Source organism: Enhydra lutris, unplaced genomic scaffold (assembly GCF_002288905.1).
Source record: "Enhydra lutris kenyoni isolate GAN:26980312 unplaced genomic scaffold, ASM228890v2 scaffoldscaffold21, whole genome shotgun sequence".
Classification (NCBI taxonomy): Eukaryota; Metazoa; Chordata; class Mammalia; order Carnivora; family Mustelidae; genus Enhydra; species Enhydra lutris.
The window spans coordinates 31,506,082-31,532,873 of NW_019154105.1; the positions used below are offsets into that span (position 1 = coordinate 31,506,082).

Sequence of the window (26,792 nt, forward strand, 5' to 3'; positions counted from 1 at the left end):
TCCCTGAGTGAGTACAAACTAGGTAGAGAGTGTGTATAGAAAGATAAGACTCCTCCCTTAGCAGAACTGAGCCTTTCTCCCTCTGACTCAGCCAGAAACCTAGGAGTAGCAGGCAAGGTATGAGAAAAAGGAAAATGTTCCAAATACATTTTAGGAATTGGAAAGTAAAACTAGGAAATTGATTTGTAGGATTTTTTTGGTTTTTTTTTGTTTGTTTGTTTGTTTGTTTTGTGGAGGCATGGGGGAGGCTGTTAGCACATGTTAAAGCTCTAGGAAAAATGAAACTCAAATAGAATTATCATCAACCATTTGTCTTCTGGCTTGCAACATGTGTGCACACATTTAAAGTGAGGAACTAACATTGTTTAAGGGAAAACTTTCTAGATGTATACTAATTTAAACATCTTTTTTTTTTTTTTTCTTAAAATGCTGGGAATAAGGAATTTGGTGAAAAATATTAGTTCTTTCTCGTCAGTTAATTTAGTCAAAGTCAAAGTGCTCGTGAATGAAAATTTCAGAAAAGTTTGTTGAAGAAACACATTTTATAAATGACTTTCTAAATACATTTCCATACCTTTTCTTAATACTTAATTTAACCCATCCAAAGAGTACCTTGTTCTCTAACAGGAATCCATCTATAATCACATCATCAGTTAATCCTTGTAAATATCTCAAAAGAAGTTCTATTGACTCATTAAGTTCTCAGTAAAAAACATTCTTATTTTTCAGGATGTCAAATGTGGGACAATTTGACTGCGATTTTTACCAATCTAATTATACTATTGATAATCAGGAGCAGAGTTCTGAAGATTCTAATATGTATGCATATGTTTATGGATATAGAAAGTAAGTATTTTATATTGAAAAAATATGCTTTTGTTTTAAGAAGGTGTAATATTTTAGTAAGGGGTTTCCACACTGGGAGGGCTTCTTTGGGGAAAGCGAAAGCTCTCTCCAACATATCTTGGTTAAAATACCCAAGAAGAAATGCCAGGAAAGGTCAGAGAAATTAATTCAGTTCACCTCAGGCCCATTTATAGGTGGGTGGTTGGGCTCCTCTTTTCAAAATACCACTTAACAGGGAGCCTGAATATAGGCCCTGGACAGAACAGAAAACATTTTCATTTCACATGATATTTTTTGAGACACTGCTCAAAAAATAGATTTTATTTGACTAGTAAACATTTATCAAGTGCCTGCTATGTGTTAGGAATCCCAATGATAAAAAAGAAGTCTATAATCTTTTCCTTCATAAAATTTAAGAATTTATGTTGGACAGTGGCAATTAAATATGCAATTATAATACAGTGTGAAAACTCTTAAATGGAATTGAAATAAACATATTTCAGAATGTGTTAGTTTTTTTTTTTAATTTTTTAAATTAACATATAATGTATTATTAGCTCCAGGGGTACAGGTCTATGAATCACCAGGTTTACACACTGCACAGCACTCACCATAGCACATACCTTCCCCAATGTCCATAACCCAGCCACCATCTCCCTACCCTCCTCCCCCCGGCAACCCTCAGTTTGTTTTGTGAGATTAAGAGTCTCTTATGGTTTGTCTCCCTCCAATCCCATCTCGTTACATTTATTCTTTTCCTACCCCCCCAAAACCCCATGTTGCCTCTCAACTTCTTCTCATCAGGGAGATCATATGATAATTGTCTTTCTGATTGACTTATTTCGCTACGCATAATACCCTCTAGTTCCATCCACATCATTGCAAATGACAAAATTTCATTTCTTTTGATGGCTGCATAGTATTCTGTTGTATATATATACACCACATCTTCCTTATCCATTCATGTTGATGGACATCTAGGTTCTTTCCATAGTTTGGCTATTGTGGACATTGCTGCTATAAACATTCAGGGGCATGTGCCCCTTTGGATCACTACATTTGTATCTTTAGGGTAAATACTCAGTAGTGCAATTGCTGGGTCGTAGGGTAGCTCTATTTTCAACTTTTTGAGGAACCTCCATGATGTTTTCCAGAGTGGTTTCACCAGCTTGCATGCCCATCAACAGCGTAAGAGGGTTCCCCTTTCTCCGCATCCTTGCCAGCATCTGTCATTTCCTGACTTGTTAATTTTTGCCATTCTGACTGGTGTGATGTGGTATCTCATTGTGGTTTTGATTTATATCTCCTTGATACCGAGTGATGTGGAGCACTGTGTTAGTTATTTTCAGTTGACAATTCAACTTGAGTTGAAAATAAAAATGATGAAGATTTTAGTAATTTAGCCTTTACTAGGGTAAATAGGGCATTTATGGTAAGAAGAATTGGTTCAAGTTCTGGCTCTAGCCTTTGTAATATTGGGAAAGATTTTTAACTTCACTTCCTCAGTACATTACACTGAGAAATAAGGACATTAATAGTACCTACTTCATGAAATTATCATAAAGAACAGTTGTGATAATGTGTAGGATTAGCACACTTAGACCAGTGAACCGTGAGAAGGGTCAGACATTGGAACTTCTAAGCTAACTGTTACTGAATTCTTCCTACGCATTAGGTACTATTGTGAACTGCATGTAAGTTAACTCATTGGATCCTCAGACAATCCTGAGATGAGAGCTAGTATTTTTCCCCCGTTTTACTTATGAGAAAACAGGAACCAAGAGAAATTAAGGAACTTTTTCAAGGACACACAACTAATAAGAAATGGGGTTTGGATTTTAGTTCAAGGTTGTTTGATTAGACCCAATACTAGGGTAGGCATATAATTTATTTTAAAATCAAGACATCTGTAAGAGTAAAATGTATGCTAGGAATAATGATGTTGGTACAATAGAACTACAACTAGGTCATCTTAGGTAAAGATGGGATGTGTAGTCACTGCTTCCTTTCAACAAGGTTAAGCCAAATAACCACATAACAAATATTTCAAATTTATTAATTCTTGAAGTTTCATTTTCTAAACACAGATAAGTGCCTTGAAAGCTCCAGATAAAGAGGAAAAGATAGAATAAATACAACAAGCAACGGGAACTCTTCAGTTCCAACTATGAATGGGACAGTTCGGAAATTGTTTCCACTAACTGATCACTCCTGAAGACACAAGAGATAGGTGCTCCTGCTGAACCATTACTCTAAGGTGATAGGGAAAGGATTGGTATAGAATGTTTTTAAAACTATCAAAATTAAACCTCTGGAGTTTTATCCCATCAATGAACCTAGTCTATGTTGTCCAGCTTCAGTCAGGTACCGTAAAAATTTCCTAAAATGAAAAACAATCTATACTGCCTCCTACCTCCTTCACTCTCTTTCTATGAATGTTATCATTAGGTATTTTTATCATTAGATTTAAATATATATATATATTTATAAGAAAAATAGGATAAAAGAATAAGGCTGTAGAAATTTGACTCAATCATTGCAGAATCTAACTACAGAAAAAGAACTTGATTTTATTTCATTTATGATTTATACTTTGAAGATCAAGAAAAAGTGTTTGGTGCCAGAAAAGTGTTAATCAGGCAGAGGGAGTAGCTTGGACAGTAAAGTGTTACAGGATGGTAACTCAAAATATATAATCCAAAATCTAATAGGATTTTTCTGCTCTATTTCCTATTTTAGTGAAAGAAACTAGTCACCTTTTGTTTCTTTTCTTCAAATGGAGTAAACACATGGGTGGCATCTATGATCTACATTTTCAAACTAAACAAAATTAAAAAATCTAATAAGAGAGAAACAAAGCTTTCTCTTTATGTAGGGACTCATGGACCACAGCTTTCTCCCCCCCACCCCCCAGCACCAAACCACCACCCAATTTTATTTCTCTATTTGATTACACATATCAACATTGCCCAGAAATCAAGATGAAAATGAGATGGAAATGAACATAACCAAAGGGGGAAAACTCAAGATTATATTATTTTAAGTTGATGGCCTAACCTGCTTCAGTTCCTTAGCATATAAATCCAAGTCGTGATTTGGATACAGTAACATTTAAATTCCAATCCACACTGCAAGTCTCAGGAATTAGAAAAGGGCATATTAGCTGTGGTAGTTTTATGAGGTACATAAAATGTGGAGTCAAGTCAGTGACTTACTAGTGTACATCAAACTCAAGAGATTCGATCTTTTATTCATACAGTGAATAGTTCAATTAAAATACACCCCAAAACAGAAAAAAGATGCTAACCATCCTGGCAAAAGACACAGGAATCCAGGAGATAGTTTTAATCAGTTAGTCTCCTTCTCTCTGTCTCTGTCCACCCCCACTCTCATATATGGGAGCAAGTTTTAAAGATTTTATGCATGTATGTATATGTAAGTACGTATTTATTTGAGAGAGCTAGTGAGCACGCATGTGTACACATACACACATTCGCCTGAAGGACCAGGGGAGGGGGGAGGTGAAGAGAGAGAGAGGAAGAGAATCTTAAGCAGACTCCGCTAGGTGCCCCTGTTGGAGATTGCTTAAAAAACTTGCTCAGTAGCATACTGATCTGAAAGCTGGTTGACTGTAATTTACTAAGACAATAAAAATATTTATATTAAAAAACAAGTTTTCTTATTTTAGGATAAACAAGAAGGCATTTCCTCATTTTAAACAACTATTCAGTCATTCAGATAGACACTATTTTCAACACCTGTAACCTGTCACCTGGGCTATATTTTCCCACTATATTTTTCTATACTTTAAAATGGGAAATCTATTCAAATTATTTAGAGAAAGGACAAGATATTTCCACAGAAAAGGAGACAACAGCTGGAAAACTCTCTTTGAATGTTTTCATAGGACTTTAACAGACTGATACTGAATCCCCAGCTTTTCTGAATCCCCTGAGTTGATCTTCCTCTAGTGTGTCAAACATAGTTTTGACTCTGCCAATGGTATGTTGTCACGGTGCACCTGCTGGCTCGGCCAGAATCTGGGAATGATGTAAATGTCAGGTCCCCTGCTACTATTCCCTAAAACACACCACCATTCAACTGATCCTGTACATTTTGTTCTTACTGGGGATATTTAAAATACCAGATTTTACTGGCTTACCTGGAGACTGACATAGATAAACTGTTTCTGGGAGTACCTACTATATTTTTTAATCAACAGGGTATTTTGAGGGGTACCTGGGTGGCTCAGTGGGTTGAGCCTCTGCCTTTGGCTCACGTCATGATCTCAGGGTCCTGGGAAGGAGTCCCGCATCAGGCTCTCTGCTCAGCAGGGAGCCTGCTTCCCCTTCTCTCTGCCTGCCTATCTGTCTGCTTGTGATCTCTCTCTCTGTCAAATAAATAAAACCTTAAAAAAAAAAAAACAGTGTATTTTTGTTGTTGATCAGTCATATTGTTGTCTCAGGCTGTTTCAGGTGATGATGTTTCAAATTCTGAAACCCTTCCTAGTCTCAGGTTCCAGATGCTATGTCATCTGGCTATATGAAATACACCCATACTTTAATATTAGTTAAAATGTGCAGCTAGACTTTCCATGACTTGTACTTATCTGCTGGTGCATTTTTTTACAACCTGATTCATACTCCAGCCCTCCATGTGATACTGTGACAGCTCATCACCCCGTGCCTCCTGGATCAGCTTGACAAAGGAAAGCAGCATCAGGTGACCATCATGAAGGAAGTCCAAATAGATAGTTTTAGAACAACAAAACTTTCAATAAAATACATACCTAGTGGGGCACCTGGGTGGCTCAGTGGGTTAAGCCTCTGCCTTCGGCTCTAGGTCATGATCTCAGGGTTCTGGGATCGAGCCCCGCATCGGGCTCTCTGCTCTGCAGGGAGCCTGCTTCCTCCTCTCTCTCTCTCTGCCTGCCTCTCTGCCTACTGTGATCTCTATCTGTCAAATAAATAAATAAAGTCTTTAAAAAAAATTAAAAAAAAAACATACCTAGTGACTGTGTGATAGGACACAGAAAGCACATTTCTGTAATCATAAAAATTACTACTGAGTCTTTTAACAATGATCTTTTCTTTAATTATTATTTTTTACTATGTTATGTTAGTTACCTTACAGTACATCCTTAGTTTTCGATGTAGTATTCTGAGATTAATTACAATGATCTCCTATATTTGCTTTGGGCAATGAATGTTAAGTCCTGCTGCCTCAGAGCCAGGGAAAATCTTTTCCCCAGCTGGAGACTATGTCTTATCCTAACACAACATCATCCATCTGGAGACTTGTTGGAACTTTATAAACCCAGGTATGGATGGTGAAAAGGGAAATACTGAAGAATTGGGTGAATGTGCAGAGGGTTTTTATACAGAGCAGGTGTGTGGCCATTGTTTTTTTGCTTAGAGACAGAAGTCCTGGCATGTGTATAGGGGAGATTCTCCTGGTAGGAAAACACAACACTGGTGGGATGTTGTCAAAGTCAGTTTGGGTGTTCCAAGGAGACCAAAAATGATGAAAAGTGAAAGATGATCAGCACAGAAGGCATATAAACTCCTGGCCTCTTATTTGTGTTGTTTTCTTTGAGGAAGAGACAACTATTTACAAATACAGAAGATGCTGTTCCAGACTTTGTGGAAGATGTCTAGAATGCTTTAGTGTAAGTCTCAGGGAGAAAAAAGCATACCAAGACATGGCTCATGTTTATTGATCATTTTTTGCATGCCCAACGCTATTCTGAGTGCTTTACTTATTTCAGCTAATTTAATTTACAAAAACCTTATGAGATCATCATCATTATCATTATTATTATTGTTATTATATAGCAGACTTTTTAGGCTTGGGTATATTGGTAGAAGAACTGCAAGCCCAGTTCAACTTTAATATCAACAAATACTTTTTTTATTTGGTTCTTACTCATTCATATTTTTTTAACGACTTTATTTACTTATTTGACAGACAGAGATCACAAGCAGGCAAAGAGGCAGGCAGAGAGAGAGAGAGAGGAAGAAGCAGGCTCCCTGCGGAGCAGAGAGCCTGATGTGGGGCTGGATCCCAGGACCTTGGGATCATGACCTGAGCCAGAGGTAGAGGCTTTAACCCACTGAGCCACCCAGGTGCCCCTCGTTCATATTTTTTGAGGTATACACAATATTATATTAGTTTGATACACAATATTGATACACAATATTATATTAGTTTGATACACAATATTATATTAGTTTCAGGTGTACAACATATTGATTAGACATTTCTATGCATTAATTAATATTCATCACAATAAATGTAGTTACCATCTATCACCATGCATTATTACAGGGTTATTGACTATATTTCCTATGCTGTACTTGTCGTCCTCATGACTTTTATACTTTATAACTGGAAGTGTGTACTTTTTAACGTCTTTCACCTATTTTGCCCATCCCCCAAACTTCCTTGCCTCTAGTAACCACTAGTTTCCTTTGTGAGTTCTATTATCCTCATTTTACAGATGAGAAAATCAAGGCATTGATGTAATATAATTTGCCTAAGAGTATAAACCTGGGATTTGAACACAGTATAACTCCAGAAGCTCGTATGCTAACCACTGCACTCGACTTAGGATAAATTTTCTCATTGGACTGTTTTTATAAGCAAAAGTGTAACCCCCACAGAATCAGGAAGCAAAAGAAGAGTAGTATGACCAAGAATGTTGCCAGTTGTCCTAAAGGAATCTTTTGCAGTCATCACATAGTTGTTTTAAATAATATTTACAGGAAGAGGAGATGCCCACTAACAAAGTTAATGTTTAAACTCTACCAGCCAGAGTTCAGCATTTATTTTGGTCAAATTCATTGACATTTGTTTCATCTGGGATAATGTGCTAAGTTAAATATCATCAAAATTTCAATATGCCTCTTCTCATAAAGCTAATTAAGATGTTGCATAATCAAGAAGAGAGGAATATTTTGTTGATATACTCTGCAAAACTCCCATTACTATATGAAATATAGATATGATATAACCTTACCATCTTAAGTATTGGGTACACTAATCTAACTCATGCAATTGCCTTTAGTAAGTTAATAATTCAGGGCTATGTAGTTAACAAAGCAATTAGTAAAGTGTCCAAGATATATGGCTAAGAGCACACATCATAATGAGCACTGAGTAATGCATAGAATTAGTGAGTCACTATATGGTACACCTGAAATTAGTATAATCCTGTATGTTAACTATAATGGAATTAAAATTAAACACTTAATAAAAAAAGAAATACATGGTTAAATGAAATTATGATTATTCATTGCAATTTTCAGAAAAAAGCCTAAAACCTGAGAATTGGGTTATTTACAGAGTTTGTTGGGTGGATGTGTGGACTAATCATATGACTATATTGGTATTGCTTAGATTTTATTCATTGAAATGTAGTGTCAATTGTTAGAGTCAACATGTACAAAGTTAAAAGATAAAAGGAGAGAATTTTAATTCAGACAGTGGTAGTGGGTGACCATGGTAATTTATGGGGTGCCTGGGTGGCTCAGTGGGTTAAAGCCTCTGCCTTCGGCTCAGGTCATGATCTCAGGGTTCTGGGATAGAGCCCCACATCTGACTCTCTGCTCAGCAGGGAGCCTGCTTCCGCCCCTCCCCGCCCTGCCCCCCCCACCCCTGCCTGCCTCTCTGCCTACTTGTAATATCTGTCTGTCAAATAAACAAATAAAATCTTAAAAAGAAAAAAAAAAGCTTTTGAGGTTTCCTTTGTTGGATGGAGTTTGAAATTATAATTTCTTAAATAAATGGTGGGAGAATTTTAATATTATGCCTCCATTATAATAGGACAACAGAGACCAAGCTCCTGATAAAGAAGTTTTGCTGGATGAAGGAGCAGAGAGAGAGAGAGGAAAGAAAGAGAAAGGGATGGGATCTAGCTGGTAATGGACACTTTTTTTTTTTTTTTAATGTGTTTTTCTCTTTGCTGGGGTTGGCTCAATCACCTCTGCTAAATTCCCTCCTTCACGGAAATTGCTTTTCAGGGAGTAACTGTAAAAGTTACCTTTCCTCAAGCCTGGTTAGTCACACTAGGCCTGAGTTATGGTGATGCTAGGACAGTTTGTCAGTGAAATAGTCCTGGTTAGATGCTGGCCCATTGAGTCAAATTTATTTTCCCCTTCTATTCTTCTAGAAATGCTTCCATTAAAAAAAAAAGTATAGATCAAGGGGGGCTTTTCATCAACCAACAAACCATTCAGGTTCTTATCTGTAATTCATTTCTACCAATACTTTTGATAGTGGCTCTGTTTTGCTGACAAAAAGAAAAAAAAAGGTTAAGAATATGCCTCATGGCTAAGGGAACAATAACAGTAATCAACATATGCTGTGGGGGATTCAAGAAGTATTACACCAGGTCCTTGCCCTTAATGAGCTTACCGTTGAGTTGGTGAATGATTAAACGTATATATCTCTATTTTGGTAGCTCTGTTTTCCAGAGAAGTTTATTTTCTCTGTCAGGCTTACTCATATAACAGAAGTTGAATATGTTATTCTTAGATTTCGTATTAAGCGTAATGTTGGAAGGAAGGCATGAAAAGCCATTTCGTAAATATTTTAATGCAGAGAGATCACAGGGAGCTGCAAAGTTCAGAATCCTGAGCTGTATTTTTAGCTTAGCCCTTAGTGACTCTGATGAAAGAAACTTAAACATGTTCATAAGGACAGCTCCTTATGTATCTCCCCCTTCCTTCAGGTAAAAACAATTTAAAATGATCAAATAACCTCATATACTTCTTTTTTCCCCTTCCTTCTTTTCTCTAGCTCTAAGAAATTATGTACTGAGTGTTGTTTTCCAACTTTCTAAGACAAATGGTGAAATAAAATCCAATAAAAATGTGGTTAAGAAAGTATCAAAATATCATGCTTCAACAAAACTAAATTGCGTATTTCAAAAGAGGGACTTTAAGCCAGCCATAGAATCCTTTTAGGTACTCAAAGATAATTCAGTTGTCAGTAATTATCTGGGAATGGCCAGAGCTAGAAGGTCAGTTTATGTATTTGTTTTTTTCTTATGAATTGACTCTACTATTAAAACTCTGATTTTTACTTACTTTTGTTTCCACAGATTTATAGGGAATGTCTTTGGTGATTGCCCCTGAAAAAAATCAGTAAAAAAGCAACATTGTATCATCTGAGCACAGCTCAGGCAGCTTCACTTAGGAGTCCAACCCCTGAAGAATTATTTTGCTACATTGGCCAAGTCCTTCAGTGTCCATGAAACCTGCTTCTTTACCTGTAAAATGGGATTAAAACTACAGTTTTTACCTTACAGAGTATTCATTATGTGGGAAAATGTGAGGCAAAGTGTCCAGCACATTGTCCATAATAAGTAATAGTTGGTATAGATCTTTCTTCTAGGAACTTCTCAAGACCAGTTACTTCATTTTTTAAATTAAAGGTAAATTTTAAGCAAGTTATTTCTTTCATGGGTAAATACTCACAAAAACTAGTAGAATTCATAGAAGGAACATTGTAGTTTCCTTCCACCACTTGTCATGATATCCCATTCTGAGATGTATAAAATTCAATATTTTCCTTTCTCTAGACCACCAGCCAGCCAGCAGCCTCCGCCTGCCTTTGTCCCAGCAGAGATGCTGACGTCATCAGGTTACGAGGGACAATATTTTCAGCCAGCATCCAACCCGGATTATTATTCACAATCTTCTTACATTGACAGTTTTGAGGAAGAGCCTCCTTTGCTAGAAGGTAAGTTAAGGAAGCGCTATTAATGTGTGTACAGCTAGAAGAATAATAGCAATAATCAGCACATAATGTGCGGTCAGCATGCTGTGTGTTTTATGTGTGATTGTTCCACGTATAAACAAGTCTGCCAGACGAAGGTGCCGAAACCGTCGGACGTTTGTCTCATGCTTGCGTGGGGGAAAAACTGAAAGTAGATGTGTTGCCATTGCTGTGCTATTAACTGCACTTATTAAGTGTTTCTTCGATTTGTTGAAGTGTGGACTCCCTGATGGAGGCTAGACAACAGTGAACACATCTTTGAGCAGAGCCGTTGCATCAAAGTAATGGCCCTTCCCATCCCAGTGAATGAAGCTGCTTCTTCTGCTAGGATGCCTGGGGGCCATGGGGGTAGTTTCTCAGTATTTCTTAATTGTCATAGAGACAAGCCAGTGGTTTTTTTTTTTTTTTTTTTTTTTTTTTTTTTTTTTTTTTTTTTTTTTCTTCCCTGGCTCAAAGGAGCCCCCTCATCCCCAGCTGGGTATGGCTGAGTGGGGAGGAATATACGATTCCAGGGAATAGCACTCCTGGTGGCGAGGGAACCGGTGCACCTTTAGGATTGTTCTTTAGGAATTTCAGGGGGGTTCCATACACTGATTTTTCTCTTCTTTTTAAAATCCGACCATGCTACACCTGCTGCTTTTGCCCTTATAGCAAATCAATTGATGCCAGAAGTATAGGGGCTGGAAAACCAAAACTCAAGTAGATTTAAATTGAAGAGCCAAGGTTGGGACGCCTGGGTGGCTCAGTGGGTTAAAGCCTCTGCCTTCAGCTCAGGTCGTGATCCCAGGGTTTTGGGATCGAGCCCCACATCGGGCTCTCTGCTCAGCAGGGAGCCTGCTTCCTCCTCTCTCTCTGCCTCCTCTCTGCCTACTTGTGATCTCTCTGTCAAATAAACAAACAAAATCTTTGAAAAAAAAATTAAGAGCCAAGGAGAAGTATGAATATATGAATGGTCAACAATTATGCTCTCACCCCTTTCTATGTGGTCAGTGAAAAGGTCGAGATTAAAATTCCCAGTATTTTACATCAAAAGGTCAGTGTTTGCCTCATATGAACAGAGCTAACCACCTGGCATTAAAACATTCTTTCTTTGAGTTCAAAATTTAAAAAAAGGTGAACGATTTTAACTACTCAGAAAAGCACAGGAAATGATACCATAGGTCTGTTGGCTGGTTAGAAGCCAGTTAGACTTGGGGGATCAGTTATGTTTAACCAATTCAGTCCAGTTTGCCTCTGCAATAATAATCAGTACTTGAAAATTTTAAGTTATCCTTATTAAATATTCTCCTTGATTCTACCAACATCTCTACTTTAAAAAAAAAATCAGTTGTTATAAAATAACCTATGTTCAATATAGAAATTTGACAAATAGAGAAACATATGAGTAAAAATATGAAGACCACCTAAAATTTTGTCTCTGTGACATGACTTCCATTAATGACTTGATGTATTTTCTTCCAACTTTTAGTCTATTTTTATGAGTGTGTATGTGTGAAATACATATATGTAAATATTCTGCACAAGAATATATGTATTTTAAGTATATATGCTTAAAAGTGAAATACCATATTTTTGAATACATGTGTATTTATGAATATTTAAAAATGAAAGTTGGATCATACGATGGCTATGAAGTTCTATAGCTTTTAAAGTTACCTAATATCAAAATTATTTCTATGCATGCATTCTTTAAAGTCATTAAATATTATTAGAAAGTATATAGAATGGCTACATAATATTTTTCATATAAAAGTACCATAATTTAAACTCACCTTAAAGGTTAATCCTTATAATAAGTAATGCTTTGGTGAAGTAAGTAACTTTAATCTCTACAGAGTCTGTCCTTACGATGGATCCATAACACTGGGATTACTGGGTCAAAAGGTACTTACACTGTCAAACTGATCTAGAAAAGGATGACCCCTACACCATCAGAGTAGAATATGAGATATTTTTGTTAATTAGATGGGTAATAAGCAATACTTTGTAGTTCTTGATTACTAGAAAAGTTACACATTTTTTTTCACGTTTATTGACTATTGTTTTTCATATTCTTTGTCAAATTTCTTATTTAAACCTTAAAATTTTTCCTCTTCTTTTTTGATTTTTAAAGATATTCATTTGGTAAGGATATTTAATGATTACCTGGAATATGTATTGCAAACATTTTTTTCCCCAGGTGGTGTTGGCCGTCTAATTTGTTAATAGGATGCTAAATCATATAGAAATTTTAATATTTATTTTTTTAACTCCACAATATTTTTCTTGGTAAATTTTATTCAGAATTTATTTCTCCAGCTCTAGCTACTGTTTATATCCTCTTGTATATTCTTAAATTTTTAAATTATCTTTTTGTTTTGCACTTAAATTTTTGATTAATTAAAAATTATTTTAAGTTAGTATGTGAAGTAGGATTTAACATTTTTTTCTTTAATGAATATCAAATTTTTCCTGTAACATTTGTTGAAAATAATATTTTCTTTTCTGCTTGTCTAAATGTCTCTATTGTGATATTCTAAACTTGAAGGCATCCTCCCTAATATCTTATTAATTTCAAATAGAAAATATCTAGATTTCTTCTCCCACTTTATGTAACTTAGAGAAAATTCTTAGATTTTATTTTCTCTTTGTGATTGTCCCCACCAAATTGCTAATGTATTAGAGATGAAAGCAATTGCACCTAATATAATTTTGCATTTTGAATCTATGAAATTTCTAGATGCTGATTCAATACATTCCTGAGGCTGGGTGACTTTGTGAAAGTCTGGAGCCTCATCTGTTTCAAAGATATGAAAAAGCCACAGGCAGGCTTTCTAGGATAAGGTGATAAATGTCATTTGCTAGTTTTTATTGAGTATACACCAAACAAGGTATCACATTATGAAGCTATAATAATTAACATCCCTTATGCAAAAATATGCTATTTGAAAGTGTGCTTCTTTATTCCTTAAATACTTTGTTGTCTAAAAGACTTGTTTGGTGATTTTATGTAAGAATGATAACTTTTGCTATTTGATTATGTACAATCAATATGTTAACAAATGTATCTTGAAGAATAATAGCCAATTCAAGTCTGTCAAACCAGAAAAATTACTGTGCTATTCAGTACTTATATTTGTAGCACAGCCCGATGTTTATATTTAACAGATTTTTTTTTTAAGATTTTTATTTATTTATTTGACAGAGAGAGATCACAAGTAGACGGAGAGGCAGGCAGAGAGAGAGAGAGAGAGGGAAGCAGGCTCCCCGCTGAGCAGAGAGCCCGACGCGGGACTCGATCCCAGGACCCTGAGATCATGACCTGAGCCGAAGGCAGCGGCTTAACCCACTGAGCCACCCAGGCGCCCCGATGTTTATATTTAAAAGGCCAGTGCCACCATTTGCATAGAAAACAAAGATATTAATTCATTTTTATAGCATATATATCATATACTTTACTACCACTAGATGACAGCAAAACAATAAATTTTACATTCAAATTTCACAGCGGTTTCATATTTTATCTTGTATAATAAGGTATTATATTAGGATATTTACAATTAATAAATACTTATAATCTCATTTGCATACCTTGCAATAAATTTGAAAACAAAATATTATGGAGATGTATTTTGGTAGAAAACACATAAATTCTTTTTTGGTATGACAATATTTAGTAGGTCTTATGTTCACTCACTGTTTCATGACTCGATGTTGAAACATGTGCAGAAGCTGATGCCATCAAATAAACGTCTGAAATCAGTAATAATGCCTCACAAGGCGTTTTACATCTGAGTTTCTTCAGGAATAATTATTATGCTTTTTGAGGAAAAAGGTATTTTGAATTAAAGGCCACTGTGTTGTGGCAAATGCTGAAAACATATTACTAACATAAATGTCTTAATCGCAAAAAAAGTTTGAAAACAACATAAGGCTTAGGTGAAATTAATTTAAGCTACAATATTTCTCAGTTTTTAAAATCTGCTTTTTAAAAATCACATGAGACATTCTAACTTCATTTTAAGCTTGGTGAATTGCTCACCTCCTCCAAAGTGTATGTTTGTTAAGAAATATATAACTATACGGGACACCTGGGTGGCTCAGTGGGTTAAAGCCTCTGCCTTCGGCTCAGGTCCTGATCCCAGGGTCCTGGGATCAAGCCCCGCATTGGGCTCTCTGCTCAGCAGGGAGCCTGCTTCTTCCTCTCTCTCTGTCTACTTGTGATCTCTATATGTCAAATAAATAAATAAATAAATAAATAAAATGTTAAAAAAAAAAGAAATCTATAACTACATGGTGATAATAGAAAGGATGCAGCACAAAAGTTGAAATGGACATGATTTATTCACTATTAAGCAGTCAAATTCTTTCTTTTTAAGCTAGGGATAGCGATGGTCAGCCTGGATGTGAAATAAGTGAAAAAAAAGATCCTTACTACTGCAGTGTAGACCAATGTCTGTCCAACCTTTTGAAAATGTCTAGGTCCCTGTGAGAGTAAGACCCCTCTTTGTCATGGCAGGCATTAAAGTCCATCTGGTATTTTGTGTATGGAAAGTCAGATGTGCAAGATGTCAGGTGATATGTGCAGATATAAAAGCATTTGAACTATACTTTGTATCTAACCAAAGACTGTCACTGTCCTGGGAAGGGAAGTTGAATGCCTTGTACAAATGATTTAGGGAAAAAATCCTTCACATGGGAAAACTGAGCTCAATTAAAAAAAAAAAAAGTTGTGAGATTAGGTACACGTTGACATCCATAGCTATATGATTAAAAGCAAGAGTTTTGGTTTTTTGCTGTTTTGTTTTGTGTGTGGGGTGTGTGTGTGTGTGTGTGTACCTTTATACTCACCCCTTCCTGTGTCTCTCACCCTCAGCTAACCAATTTTCTACTCCGTTTCTATGAGGTTGACTCTTTTTTTCTCCTTGATTTTAGATTCCACAAATGACACTACACAGTATTTGTCTTTCTCTATTTTTTTAAATTAACATAATGTCCCCAAGGTCCATCGATGTCATTGCAAACGGCAGGATTTCCTTCTTTCTCACGAATGAACATTCCATCGTATGTATATCCCACATCTTTTTTATCTGTTCACCCACTGACAGACATTTAGGTTGTTCCCATGTCTTGACTATTGTGAAAATGCTGCATTGAACATGGGAGATCATATATCTCTTTGATGTCCTGTTTCCATTGCCTTTGGATATATATCCAGAAGTGGGATTGCTGGATCATATAGAAGTTCTTTTTTTTTTTTTTTTCCCTTTTTTCTTTTTTTAAATTGGCCAGGTTCAGTGCTCAGGTCAAATGGTTGGATGCCAACCATTGCTGCCCTGGGGACTGACCCGCAGTGTTCTCTGCTAAATGCCCATGTCCTCCAGCCATAAGTGGACATGTTGTCAGCCTGGCCTGGGCAGAGGCCACAGTGGGGTAATGGGAGCGCTTATTATTTTTTTTTTAATTTTTGAGGAATGTCTGTACTATTTTCCACAGTGGCTGCATGAATTTACATTCCCACCTACAGTGCACAAGTGTTCCCCTTTCTCCACATCCTAACCAACACTTACTTCTCATCTTTTTGATAATAGCATTCTAACGAGGAGTGTGAGGCGATACCTCATTGTGGTTTTGACTGCATTGCCCTGAGAATTAGTGATATTGAGAACTTTTTCGTGTACCTGTTGGACATTTGCATGTCCTCTTTGGAAAAATGTCTATTCAGGTCCTCTGCTGCTTTTGTAATTGTATTGTTTGTCTTGGGGAGGAAACATGGGTTCTTGAATTAGATTCTCCAGCATTGAAATCTGTATTTTCTGTTACTAGTTCAGTGCCTTTGGACAAATTCTTCATATCTCAAAACCTCAGATATCTGATGCACAAAATAGGAATAAAATAACAGCCCTAGCTTCATTACATGTCTGTAAGACCAATGCATACAAATCTTGTAGAGCCCACAGCAGAATTCAGTGAAAACAGTAACAACAATAACAACAAACAAACAAACAAAAAACCCATTCAGTTCTTTTTAGCTGAAATGCATTGTTCTTTACAGTAGTTTATCTCTAATTATTCTGGGTCTCTGGCTTACTCTTATTCAAATTTAAAATGATAGCAGTAGTCAGCATGATTATTGGGTCCTAATAGTAAAGTCTTGTTCTTCTCCTTTTTGAATGTTCTTTTTTCCTACTCAAGATACATTTTAATGTTTATCTTTATAGAACTGGTGAGAAAAGAAACCGATGTGGTGTTACTATTTATTTCTGTATTCAGTGGATATCAGGTAGCTGGGTTTTTTAAAAAAAATTAAATAAAAATGTAAGAGGGGCAGGATCTAGCAGAAGGATCTGTGATGTGGCAGTCAGAATTACTTAAAAACAAGGTATTGGGGAAAAATAGATATTTCTAAATGAATTTGGACTCATGGACAATAAGCTCCATTGATTTTGAATATTTTATTCTACCACCGCCACTCACAAAAGGGAAAGGTTAACTTGTCTCAAGAATTTCACTTTGGCTACATAGATTGAACCACAGTAGCACAGACCTTTTTAAAATACGGGTATAAGAAAGAGACATCCGCTTTTCTCCTCTGTGGAGGTTAAGGCAATTAGCATAAAACTACTTTTCTCATCAGGCAAGGTGGAAATAAAATCCCAGATCTGGGCTAAATATCTTTACTTTAGATAATACTGCTAATTGAGCAATTATACCATGTTTGATATAAGTATGATAATTTCAGAAGTGTTGTTCCAGGATTTTTTGCCTTTTGTGCCCACAGTTCTTGGTCACAATGGTTTGACGAATGAAGAGGTAGGCCAGGTGAAGAGTGGAGGACAGCCAAAGCGGAGTTTATTGAGTGGTAGTATAAAGCTCCTAGAGAGGGTGGGGGGCCCAAGAGGGCTGCCCTTGGAGTTCCTAAGAGGGGTTTTTATGAGCTCTTTTGCGAAACTATCTTAAGCAATCAGAGTGTGCTGAGTCATGCCAATCAGGGCTTTGGTCACTTATCCGTCTCCTTATTAGGTTCATGTCAGCATACTGATGGTCTTTTTTGCTGACAACTGGTGCTTATGTCTTAACTGCCCATTGCCTATGATGGTGACATATGCTTTGTGGTTAATTGTCTTATTTTAGGATGTTTTGCTGAAGTCATTTCTGCAAAGGCTGCAAGCAGAATGCTAGTGTAGTCTTGTCTAAGCTGCAAAACAGGTTGTCACTGCTGTTTTATTGTAGCTATCCTGACTCCATATATTGTTGTTGGGGACACTGGCCCTGACTCCCTAACTATCTAACTAACTCCTAACAGTGTTATTAAGGGAAAATGGGGGGGGAATATCTAATATCTAATATTAATTAAGCAATATGATGGGACTTTGGGTCTCTTAGTTACCATTTTATTTTATTTTTTATTGTAGAACTTCTATTTCCCAATTTTCAGCTAGATTTTAAGCTTATATTTGGTGCATAAGGCATGGAAATTTTCCCTTGATGTAATTATTTCTCTAAAATATTTCTTTAGTTCCTTGTTTGGGAACAACAAATCTTTTGTTGTTGTTGTTGTTAAATTACTGTATATTGCATAGAACTTTAGATTTTGGAGGTGTAACAATCTGATGAAAGTGCTAAGTAAATTAATGAGATATGTTAAATTTAAGTAAACATTATCCATGTTTATTTTTTATATTTATATTATTCCTTTTGTTTGTTTGTTTTTGCAGAACTTGGAATTAATTTTGATCACATATGGCAAAAAACCTTGACCGTGTTAAACCCGCTGAAACCAGCAGATGGCAGCATTATGAATGAAACGGACCTCACTGGGCCTATCCTGTTTTGTATCTCTCTGGGAGCCACCTTGCTTCTGGTAACAGAAGGCGGCAAGCACCAGATTTTAATGTGTGTCAAGTGTCATTTTTGAAGAAGTCTTTGTTAATACAGGAGACTATATGTTACTTGATAAAGTGTAGATTATTTAATTTATAACTACCCTTTGTGTGTGTGTGTGTGTGTGTGTGTGAGGCATAGCTAATTGAACCATAGTGATAAAGAGAAACAACCCTCAAGTATTAGGACAGAAAAAATACAAATTTAAACAGAATATCAAAAATCAAATCACCAAGTTTTCAACAAAGCGGGCAATCCCTTATGTCTTTCTTGATATTCAGAAAAGATTGTCAACTTGAAAAAGTTGAAGAACACATGGATTTGGGAAATACTGGCCCAAATTTTATTTCTTGTTTTCTGTGACACTTCTGTTGTGACACCAGAAAAATCCTTTCTCTTTGCTCGTCATTTTCTCTGCTGGAGTGTACCTATAGAATATTTCAAATACTGTGTGAGGTATGAGTATGAGATGAGTCTCCTTGTTTCCGGTTAGGTTATTATGAGTACATTAATTCGCAATGTATAACCAGTGATTTGTATATTTAGCCTATATATTTCTCTATTATTTGAGTTTTCTGCTTTTTATATAGGCATTTTTCCCCTTGACTTTACCATTCGTCTTGTGTATGGGCCTCTTTCATTCTTTAAATTGGGACTAATGTGATTGAGTCTCCAAAGAAGTAAAGAAAAACACATTTTCACCCACGTTAAGTTTAGAAGACATTTAGCTCATACTTGAGAAAAATGTTTCATTTAAAGAAAAAGGAAGAAAAAGATTAAATGTCTATGATTTTAAACCAAGGAAGTAATGACCATATGTGAAAAACAGAGGATAAAAAAGATGGTCAGGCCAGTCTGAAAAGTATAGTTTCATTAAGGGACAAAGAGATAAACTTGACAGGAGAAAGAATACAGGAAATTAAAAATTCTAGGAAAAGCCCTTAAAATAACTCTTCAGTCCACTACTCTGTCTCTTGGCTATCCACTTTCCATAAATGCTTTTTTCTCCACTATAATTATAGTTTTCAAAAGTAGATGTAAAATGTATTTGCAACTAAATAAATTTTCACTTTTTATTTATTAATTTATTTTATACCAGTCAAAATACTTAGAGCAATCTAGTTTCTGCATGGTGATATGATTAATAATCGCATCATATTTATGCAATACAATAGTATTTAGTGATAGCATCTTATTTCTTCCTTTGAACTTCAGCAAATGAAAATACTCTGTAAATCAAACACTATATCAACTAGAGTTTTAATTTAGTCTTTAACTTCACTTCTCTCTTTGTCACAGTAATTTGATAATCTTAGCTACACTAAGTTAAGACCATGTCACTTAATCAAATAGAAACAATAAATTTAATATATTAAACCATATTTCTTTTTCAAGTGATTTCTAATATAACAGCTGTTTGTTTTCTTATAGAAAATGTTAGTATTACCATCCCTTAAAGGAAAGCATTAATCCCATTAAGATCTCTTTGGGGTGTATAATGTTAGTTGGAATTATTTAAATATCCTCTTTTTTGTTTGAAGTACAAAACAATATAGGCTAAGAACTCAAATGGAAGTGAGAAATTGAACGTACCCCTAACTTTGCCTCTAGGTATGATCTTGAGATTTTTGTTTCTTATTTCTTCATTTCTTCATTTTGAAGACAAAAAACACTTATGTAAGTGGTTCTTAAGGTTCCTTTCAGCTCTAAAATTTGGAGGAATATGTGAAAGTGCATATTTTCTGAAATATTTTAAGCAGACATTATCAGTTTTATTTTCCCATTAGATGTCATTACTTCAGAATTGATTCTAATACATGTAGAGCAATAAAGACCAAAAACAACAAGAAAATCATCCAGGTATATACTAATGAAGTCAGATTTCACTCAGAGCCCAATTTGAAACTAAACTAACCATGCCCTGGGTATCTAGAATTAAAATGTAAAAGAAAAGTTTATGGGCTGGTATATGCATTGTACTAGAGAAAGCAAAATTGAATCCAAAACAACAATCGATTTGTTCATTTTCTTCAGAGGCATAAAACTCATGATCACATACTTATCATTTTTATAATTTATGTTGACATAAGGCATGACATAGTATCTTTTAGTGACTTTCTTCATGTTGAAGGAGGCAAACCAAAGAGGACAGCTTCAAACAGTTAGCATAAATTTAGTTTTATTTTTGCTGTCAAAATTATTTCACTCCCAAAACAAGGAAGATAAGTGGTTTAAAAGTATGGCTCCCTTTAATTTTTCCAGTAACTCTAAAAGTATGATCTGGAAAAGGAACATGCATGACCAATGTAAAAGCATAATCAGAAGAATAATGAGTATTTCAAATTCAGATTTAGTAATGAGGGTGGTACAAGGAGGACATGTGAAGTTTTGAGGTTAAGAAGAAATGGAACATTGGTTTTCCATTTTAGTTACAAGCCCTTTTTTAGAATTTGAAACAAATTAAAAATGGCGATGGCCCCTGCCAAATGGAATCACAACTTAGAATGGATAAACTGACAAGAGAAGAGATGAGGAGAACAGTCACTAACTCATATCCCAAAGGGACAGTGTTACTCTCAAATTAATTTTGTCCACCCTCTATATACCCCACCCTTTTTATAAAAGTGCCTGGGGTCAGAAAGTTCTAGCTCTGTGTGTTTTGGTTGTGGGGAAGTTGACCTTCACTGTTACAGCTTTTGCTACCTCAGAATTATCCCATCCAATTAAAATATTAAGTAGGATGTTTCTCTAATACAAGTGATTTTAAATGGTCACTATTTTCCAAGTGGAAAAAACTCACCCAATAGAACAATAACTAAGAGGGTTCTTAAGCATGTCCATTAGCATTATTAGTATTATTTCACAAGATAGCCATGAAAATACAAAAGTTACTCAGTAAGAACTCATTATGGCTACTGCAGGAGAGAATTCTGCAAGCACAGCCCAGGGACATTTTGTGAAAAGACTTGGTAGTGACCAATCTCCCCATCTCTGTAGAGGAAGAAGAACTCAAAATAGCTAGACAATTTTGAACATTAAAATGGTCAACTATTCTTCATTAATTAATTGCAAAGTAAATATCTCTTTATAAGACATAAAGACTATATAGATAACAGCCATGGAAAAGAGAACATGACAGCTAAAAAGCTCACTCTCCGCATTTACCAGATCCTTCCTTGTTTTGTATGATTTCCATGAAAAACAGAGTCAGTCTATTCAATATTTACCCAGAATTTCTAATCAGCGTAATGTAAATAGAAAAACTAAGTGCGTTCTTTACTGGAGCTTTGGCATCTTCAGGTAGCAAACATTAAAATATCCCCTTTTGAATCAATAATAGTTTGTGACTTTCTCTGGGTGAGTTTAATTGGACTATTTCAGCTCCCAATCCCTAGTGCCTGTGGGAGATGGCTATTTTTATGAGTCCTCAGAAAATCAGTGTTGTATCCTGAACACTACTGAATTCCCTTTAACAGTACTTCTTTTATGATTCAGTACCAGTTGGTTTATATAAACCAGGTTTTCATAAACTATGTTCAGTTAAACTGGTAATAGGAATTAGGAAAACAAAGGATTCTGTGGTCAAATAAGTTTAGGATACGCTAAAAGGTCAAGTTAAAAAAGGTTTAAAAAGGTCAAGTAAGTCCCGTTATTTTAAGACTTGGGAGAGCTCCTATAGGTGTCCAACATCTAATTTTAGAACCAGACTGGCTAGGTTCCACGCCAAGTTGCACCGCTTAACATTTTATTTTCTGCAAGTTGTATATTCTCTTCACCTTAGTTTCCTCGTGGGTAAAATGAGTATAATAATGGTACCTACCTCATAAAGTTGTTGTGTGGATAAAATAATTTAATACATGTGAAATGCTTAGAATAGAATCTAACAGTAAATCCTGTAGGTATTGGTTAACATTACTCATTTGCCTTGTAAAATCTTCAAGATGAAATTAGGTTTTTTTTTCATCCATTAATTCATTCATTTAATTATTTAACAAATAGGGAGAGTAAGTATATTCTTACTTATGTCTTGTACTTCTAATAGGTGATATATGATTTTTTAAAAAAGCCTTGAAATTTTTTCATCTTTTCAGTGGCATGCATGGCCCCCCCCGAATATAACCAGGAGTATTTCTTTTCAGGACTGAAGTCATACGATAGTCAGTGTTTTCTCCAGAACTCCCAGTCTCCTGATGACTGTGCCCGAAAGACATGAAACAGTGTTGAGCTGATTGATTCTAAAATGCTCTCTGCTCTGTTGACATTCCAATTTCCTCTTGATCTTTGTTGTGTGTTCACCTGTGTTCTTCCCATTGTTTCAGGCAGGAAAAGTTCAGTTCGGTTATGTGTATGGCATGAGTGCCATAGGTTGCCTGGGGATTCACACCTTACTAAACTTGATGAGCTCTTCAGGGGCGTCTTACGGCTGCGTGGCAAGTGTCCTGGGCTACTGTCTGCTCCCCATGGTCATCCTGTCCAGCTGCGCCATCTTCTTTTCACTGCAGTAAGTGCCTGTGTGCCCTAATGGACCCCACGTGCGCACAGTCCTCTCTCAGGCTTGCCACACCAGGGTGACAGTTAACCTCTTTTCTGATCTTTTTGGGAATGGAATTGGGGAAACATTGGCTATTAAAAGCGACAGATTCAGGAAAGTGGGTCAGTTTGGGCTCAGGTACTGTTCCTATTTGGATGATGTAAACAATAAATTCAACCAAGTTATCTGTGAAAGTGGCACTTTGGAGGTGGTTGCAGTCTTCAGTACGAACCATTGTCTGGGGTAATAGAACAACTGCATGAATTCACTTGTTTGATTTTGGAAGAGGAGCTGCCTGGTGAACAATGACGAATTGCTTCAGCTCCCAGGCATTCCGCCTTTGAGGCGGCAAGCAACTGTGCTTTCTCAGCTGGGCTCCTTGCAGTGAAGAATTCCCAGGAGCCCTGATGAGGATGTTAATGCTGGAGAACTTTATAGAGTATATGCTCAGCCAATAGATTTTTTTTTTCTTTTTTACTTCCTGGGAAGTTAGGATTTGCAATTCAAAACTATTAATGAGGACCCAGTAGATATATTTCTGTTGGGCAATTTCCCAGGGCATATGAACAAACATCACTACCACAGTTTGGGGAGAGCAAGTAATTACATAGTCTTTTGTCCCCTACGTGCTCGGAACTCAATAAACATTTGCCATCAGTGCCCATTCTTCCGCATCCAAAGGAGACACAATTTGCAATTTTTTGGATGATCCACATTTTAGGTTATTAACACTACACTGGTTAGTGTATTATATAAAAAACTTACCAATGCCAAAGGTAGACATTGTAGGAGAGCCTTTACAAATTTTGTTTAGATGTCTCATTTAGTTTTTTAATAACATTATTGAGAGGGACTTAGTTGGAAATGCTTGTTTTAATATGGTCCCATATATATATATATATATATATATATATTTAGCTCGAGTGGGAGGGGCAGAAGGAGAGGGAGAGAATCCCAAGCGGGTTCTTTAGCAAGCTTTTCCATTTACTGTGTTGTTAATACATTTGACATGTTAATACAGAGTTTAGTTCTACAACTTCTATTTTGTTGAAAGCTTTTGCCAAAGAATGCTGTAATCATTTACGATTTAAAAATTTGAAATTTAAAACATTATTTCCAGCAAAGTTAAGATGCTCTATTTGAGCATCTCAAATGACTTCAGATTATTAGGGGAAGAAAATAACAACTAAAATGAGATTTTGAGAATCATCAGAAGTCTGGACCCTTTTTCATTAGAGATTCATTCTGAAATGATAAAGGATGATTTAGAAATCTTTTAAATTATATTAAAGGAGAGTAAATTATCCAACCCCCTAAGACTATTACACTGAAATTTCCTTTTTGGGCATAATACTATATCATTCAAATCAATCACATATAATTTTACATTTTCATTCAAAAACATGTATATTAGGTTGACCTATAAATTTTTCCTAATATATATTTATTAAACCAATGCATATCATATTTATTAGAGGACACTTTAAGTATTTTTGGTTTATTTATAATCCACAGCATCAGAAGCCATATACTGTATAGTTTTTCATTTGTTTTACTCTGGTTCAGTTATTAAAAGTAAATATTTTTGTCATTCTCACAAATAATAAACATAATTCTCAACTTCAGATTATACCAGGATCGAGTGAGACAGTGTAGTTTGATGGTGAAAGGAGCAACGTGGCATTGGGAATTAGGAGATCTTGACCTAATGCCATTGCACTGTGTAATTTTCCTCATGTCACTTCATCGATCTAAAGCTGGGGACTAGCTATCTTGTGATCTTTTGTAGATTTTACAGCTTATTTTTCTAAATAACACATTCTGTTTTGCACATAAGGAATGAAATTCACTCTTTACTCCCATACCTCCTCTTTTATCCCCATGGTGGCTAGACTTAACTACCTTATTTACCCATTCGTTCTTTTTTTAAAATATATTTTTTAAAATTTATTTATTTGACATACAGAGATCACAAGCAGGCAGAGGCGGGCAGAGAGAGAGGGAGGAGGAAGCAGGCTCCCTGCTGAGCAGAGAGCCTGTTGAGGGGCTGGATCCCAGGACCCTGGGATCATGACCTGAGCTGAAAGCAGAGGCTTTAACCCACTGAGCCACCCAGGTGGCCTTACCCAGTCATTCTTTCAGAGCCTATTGCCTCCACAGTTACTTTTGAGGATATCAATTTGAACAAATCCATCCCAATATTCTAAAAAATCTACAATACACCTACAAAAGGAATCTTCAGCAATGAGGTGGGAGGCCACACACAAAATTGTGTTCCCTACTTGAAGTGTGTCAGGCTTTGCTATTTCAGATAGAAACCTGAAAAGCGGACGTGGGAGCAGTGGGGACAAGGCCCGCAGCTGGATTACAAGTCCAGTTTTCCTTCTGTTCATACCATGCATCAATCTGGAAAGAAAGTGTGGGAAAAAGAATGTGTAATTATAAAAGAAAACCCTAAGCATAGTTGTTGTTTTTTTTAAACATTTTTAAAAAATATTTTATTTATTTATTTGAGAGAGAGAGAAAGCATGAGAGGGGAGGGTCAGAGAGAGAAGCAGACTCCCTGCTGAGCAGGGAGCCTGATGTTGGACTCAATCCCAGGACTCTGAGATCATGACCTGAGCCGAAGGCAGTTGCTTAACAAACTGAGCCACCCAGGCGCCCCTAGCATAGTTTTTATAAAAGATTTTCAGGAATTGGGATTTGAATGTTGACAGATGATGGTAACTGTAGGTGAGTTTTTGTACTCCTATGAGTTCAAGTTTTGAAGTATAAAATGTTTACCTCTGATGGGGAACTTGACTCAAATTTTCAAGCTGGCCACGGCCTTTGACTTCATACAGTTCCTCACCCTCATTTTGCAAATGGAGAAAGTAGTTAAAAATATTGTACCAAGGACGTTTCAGAAGCAGCTTTGATTCAATAATCTCCTTTTCTCATGATATAGGGTAATCATCTCTTTTGTCTTTGCTATAGGGGCACCTTCGGAACTGTGTTGGCACTGGTCATTGTTGGCTGGTGTAGTCTGTCGGCTTCCAAAATCTTCAGTTCCGCCTTGGGCATGGAGGGACAACAGCTTCTCATTGCCTACCCTTGTGGCTTACTTTATGGACTTTTTGCCTTCCTAACAGTTTTCTGAAGAGTATTTGAGATGGCGTTTCAAGATTCTATTTGTTTCCTGTTCATATTATCCTGGAAATGTGTTAGCATTCAAATTCGGTAATATGATTTCTGCTTTATTGCTGTTGAGAGAATAATAAGCAAAGAGACAAAACAGCACTTAAGGCTGGTACTTTAATAACTTGTTTGGTTTGAATGATGTTTTGCTTTTTGGTTTGGTGCATTAAAACATTTTAGAATGCTTTAAAATCAAAGGGGATATAGTTGTTGTACTGATGCTGTACCCTGCTTTTCTCAATGGATCTATTTTTAAGAAATTGTAAGTAAATAAAATCATATGATGACTGTGTAAAGTAAAGCAATGGTGAGCCTTTTGAGAAAAGCTCATGACCATTCAAACTACGCGTTACTGGTTAAGGTCACCCTGTCTAGCACCTTTGAAGAATTGCAGGGGAAGGTTATATAGGGTTTAATTTACCTGAGAGCTCAAAGAACCTCCTGTTTTTCAGTTCATTTACTATAACATCTGTTCTTTTGTCCCGTTTGAACAATGCATTAACTCACCACTTTTCAAGGCTTCTTTCTAGGTTTAGATGCCATGGTTCATTATTAAAATTTCTTCCTTTCCCATGTCCTCAGTAACCTTACCGTT

General features: G+C 36.1%; 1 protein-coding gene across 1 annotated transcript; it reads left to right on the top strand.

Moving 5' to 3' along the window:
* Positions 1-730: 730 nt before the first annotated feature.
* On the top strand, positions 731-26,498 carry LOC111149293 (Yip1 domain family member 7). Its single transcript, XM_022506283.1, has 5 exons — positions 731-846; positions 10,430-10,590; positions 18,324-18,469; positions 22,809-22,990; positions 25,997-26,498. The coding sequence occupies exons 1-5, from the start codon at positions 731-733 to the stop codon at positions 26,157-26,159; spliced, it is 768 nt and encodes a 255-aa protein (XP_022361991.1). The 3' UTR covers positions 26,160-26,498.
* Positions 26,499-26,792: the final 294 nt, after the last annotated feature.

Coding starts and splice junctions, on each gene's coding strand:
- LOC111149293 (XM_022506283.1), top strand. CDS start 731: ATGTCAAATGTGGGACAATTTGACTGCGATTTTTACCAATCTAATTAT. Junction 10,591..18,323: donor AGAGCCTCCTTTGCTAGAAG/GTAAGTTAAGGA, acceptor TTGTTTTTGCAG/AACTTGGAATTAATTTTGAT. Junction 18,470..22,808: donor TGGGAGCCACCTTGCTTCTG/GTAACAGAAGGC, acceptor CCATTGTTTCAG/GCAGGAAAAGTTCAGTTCGG.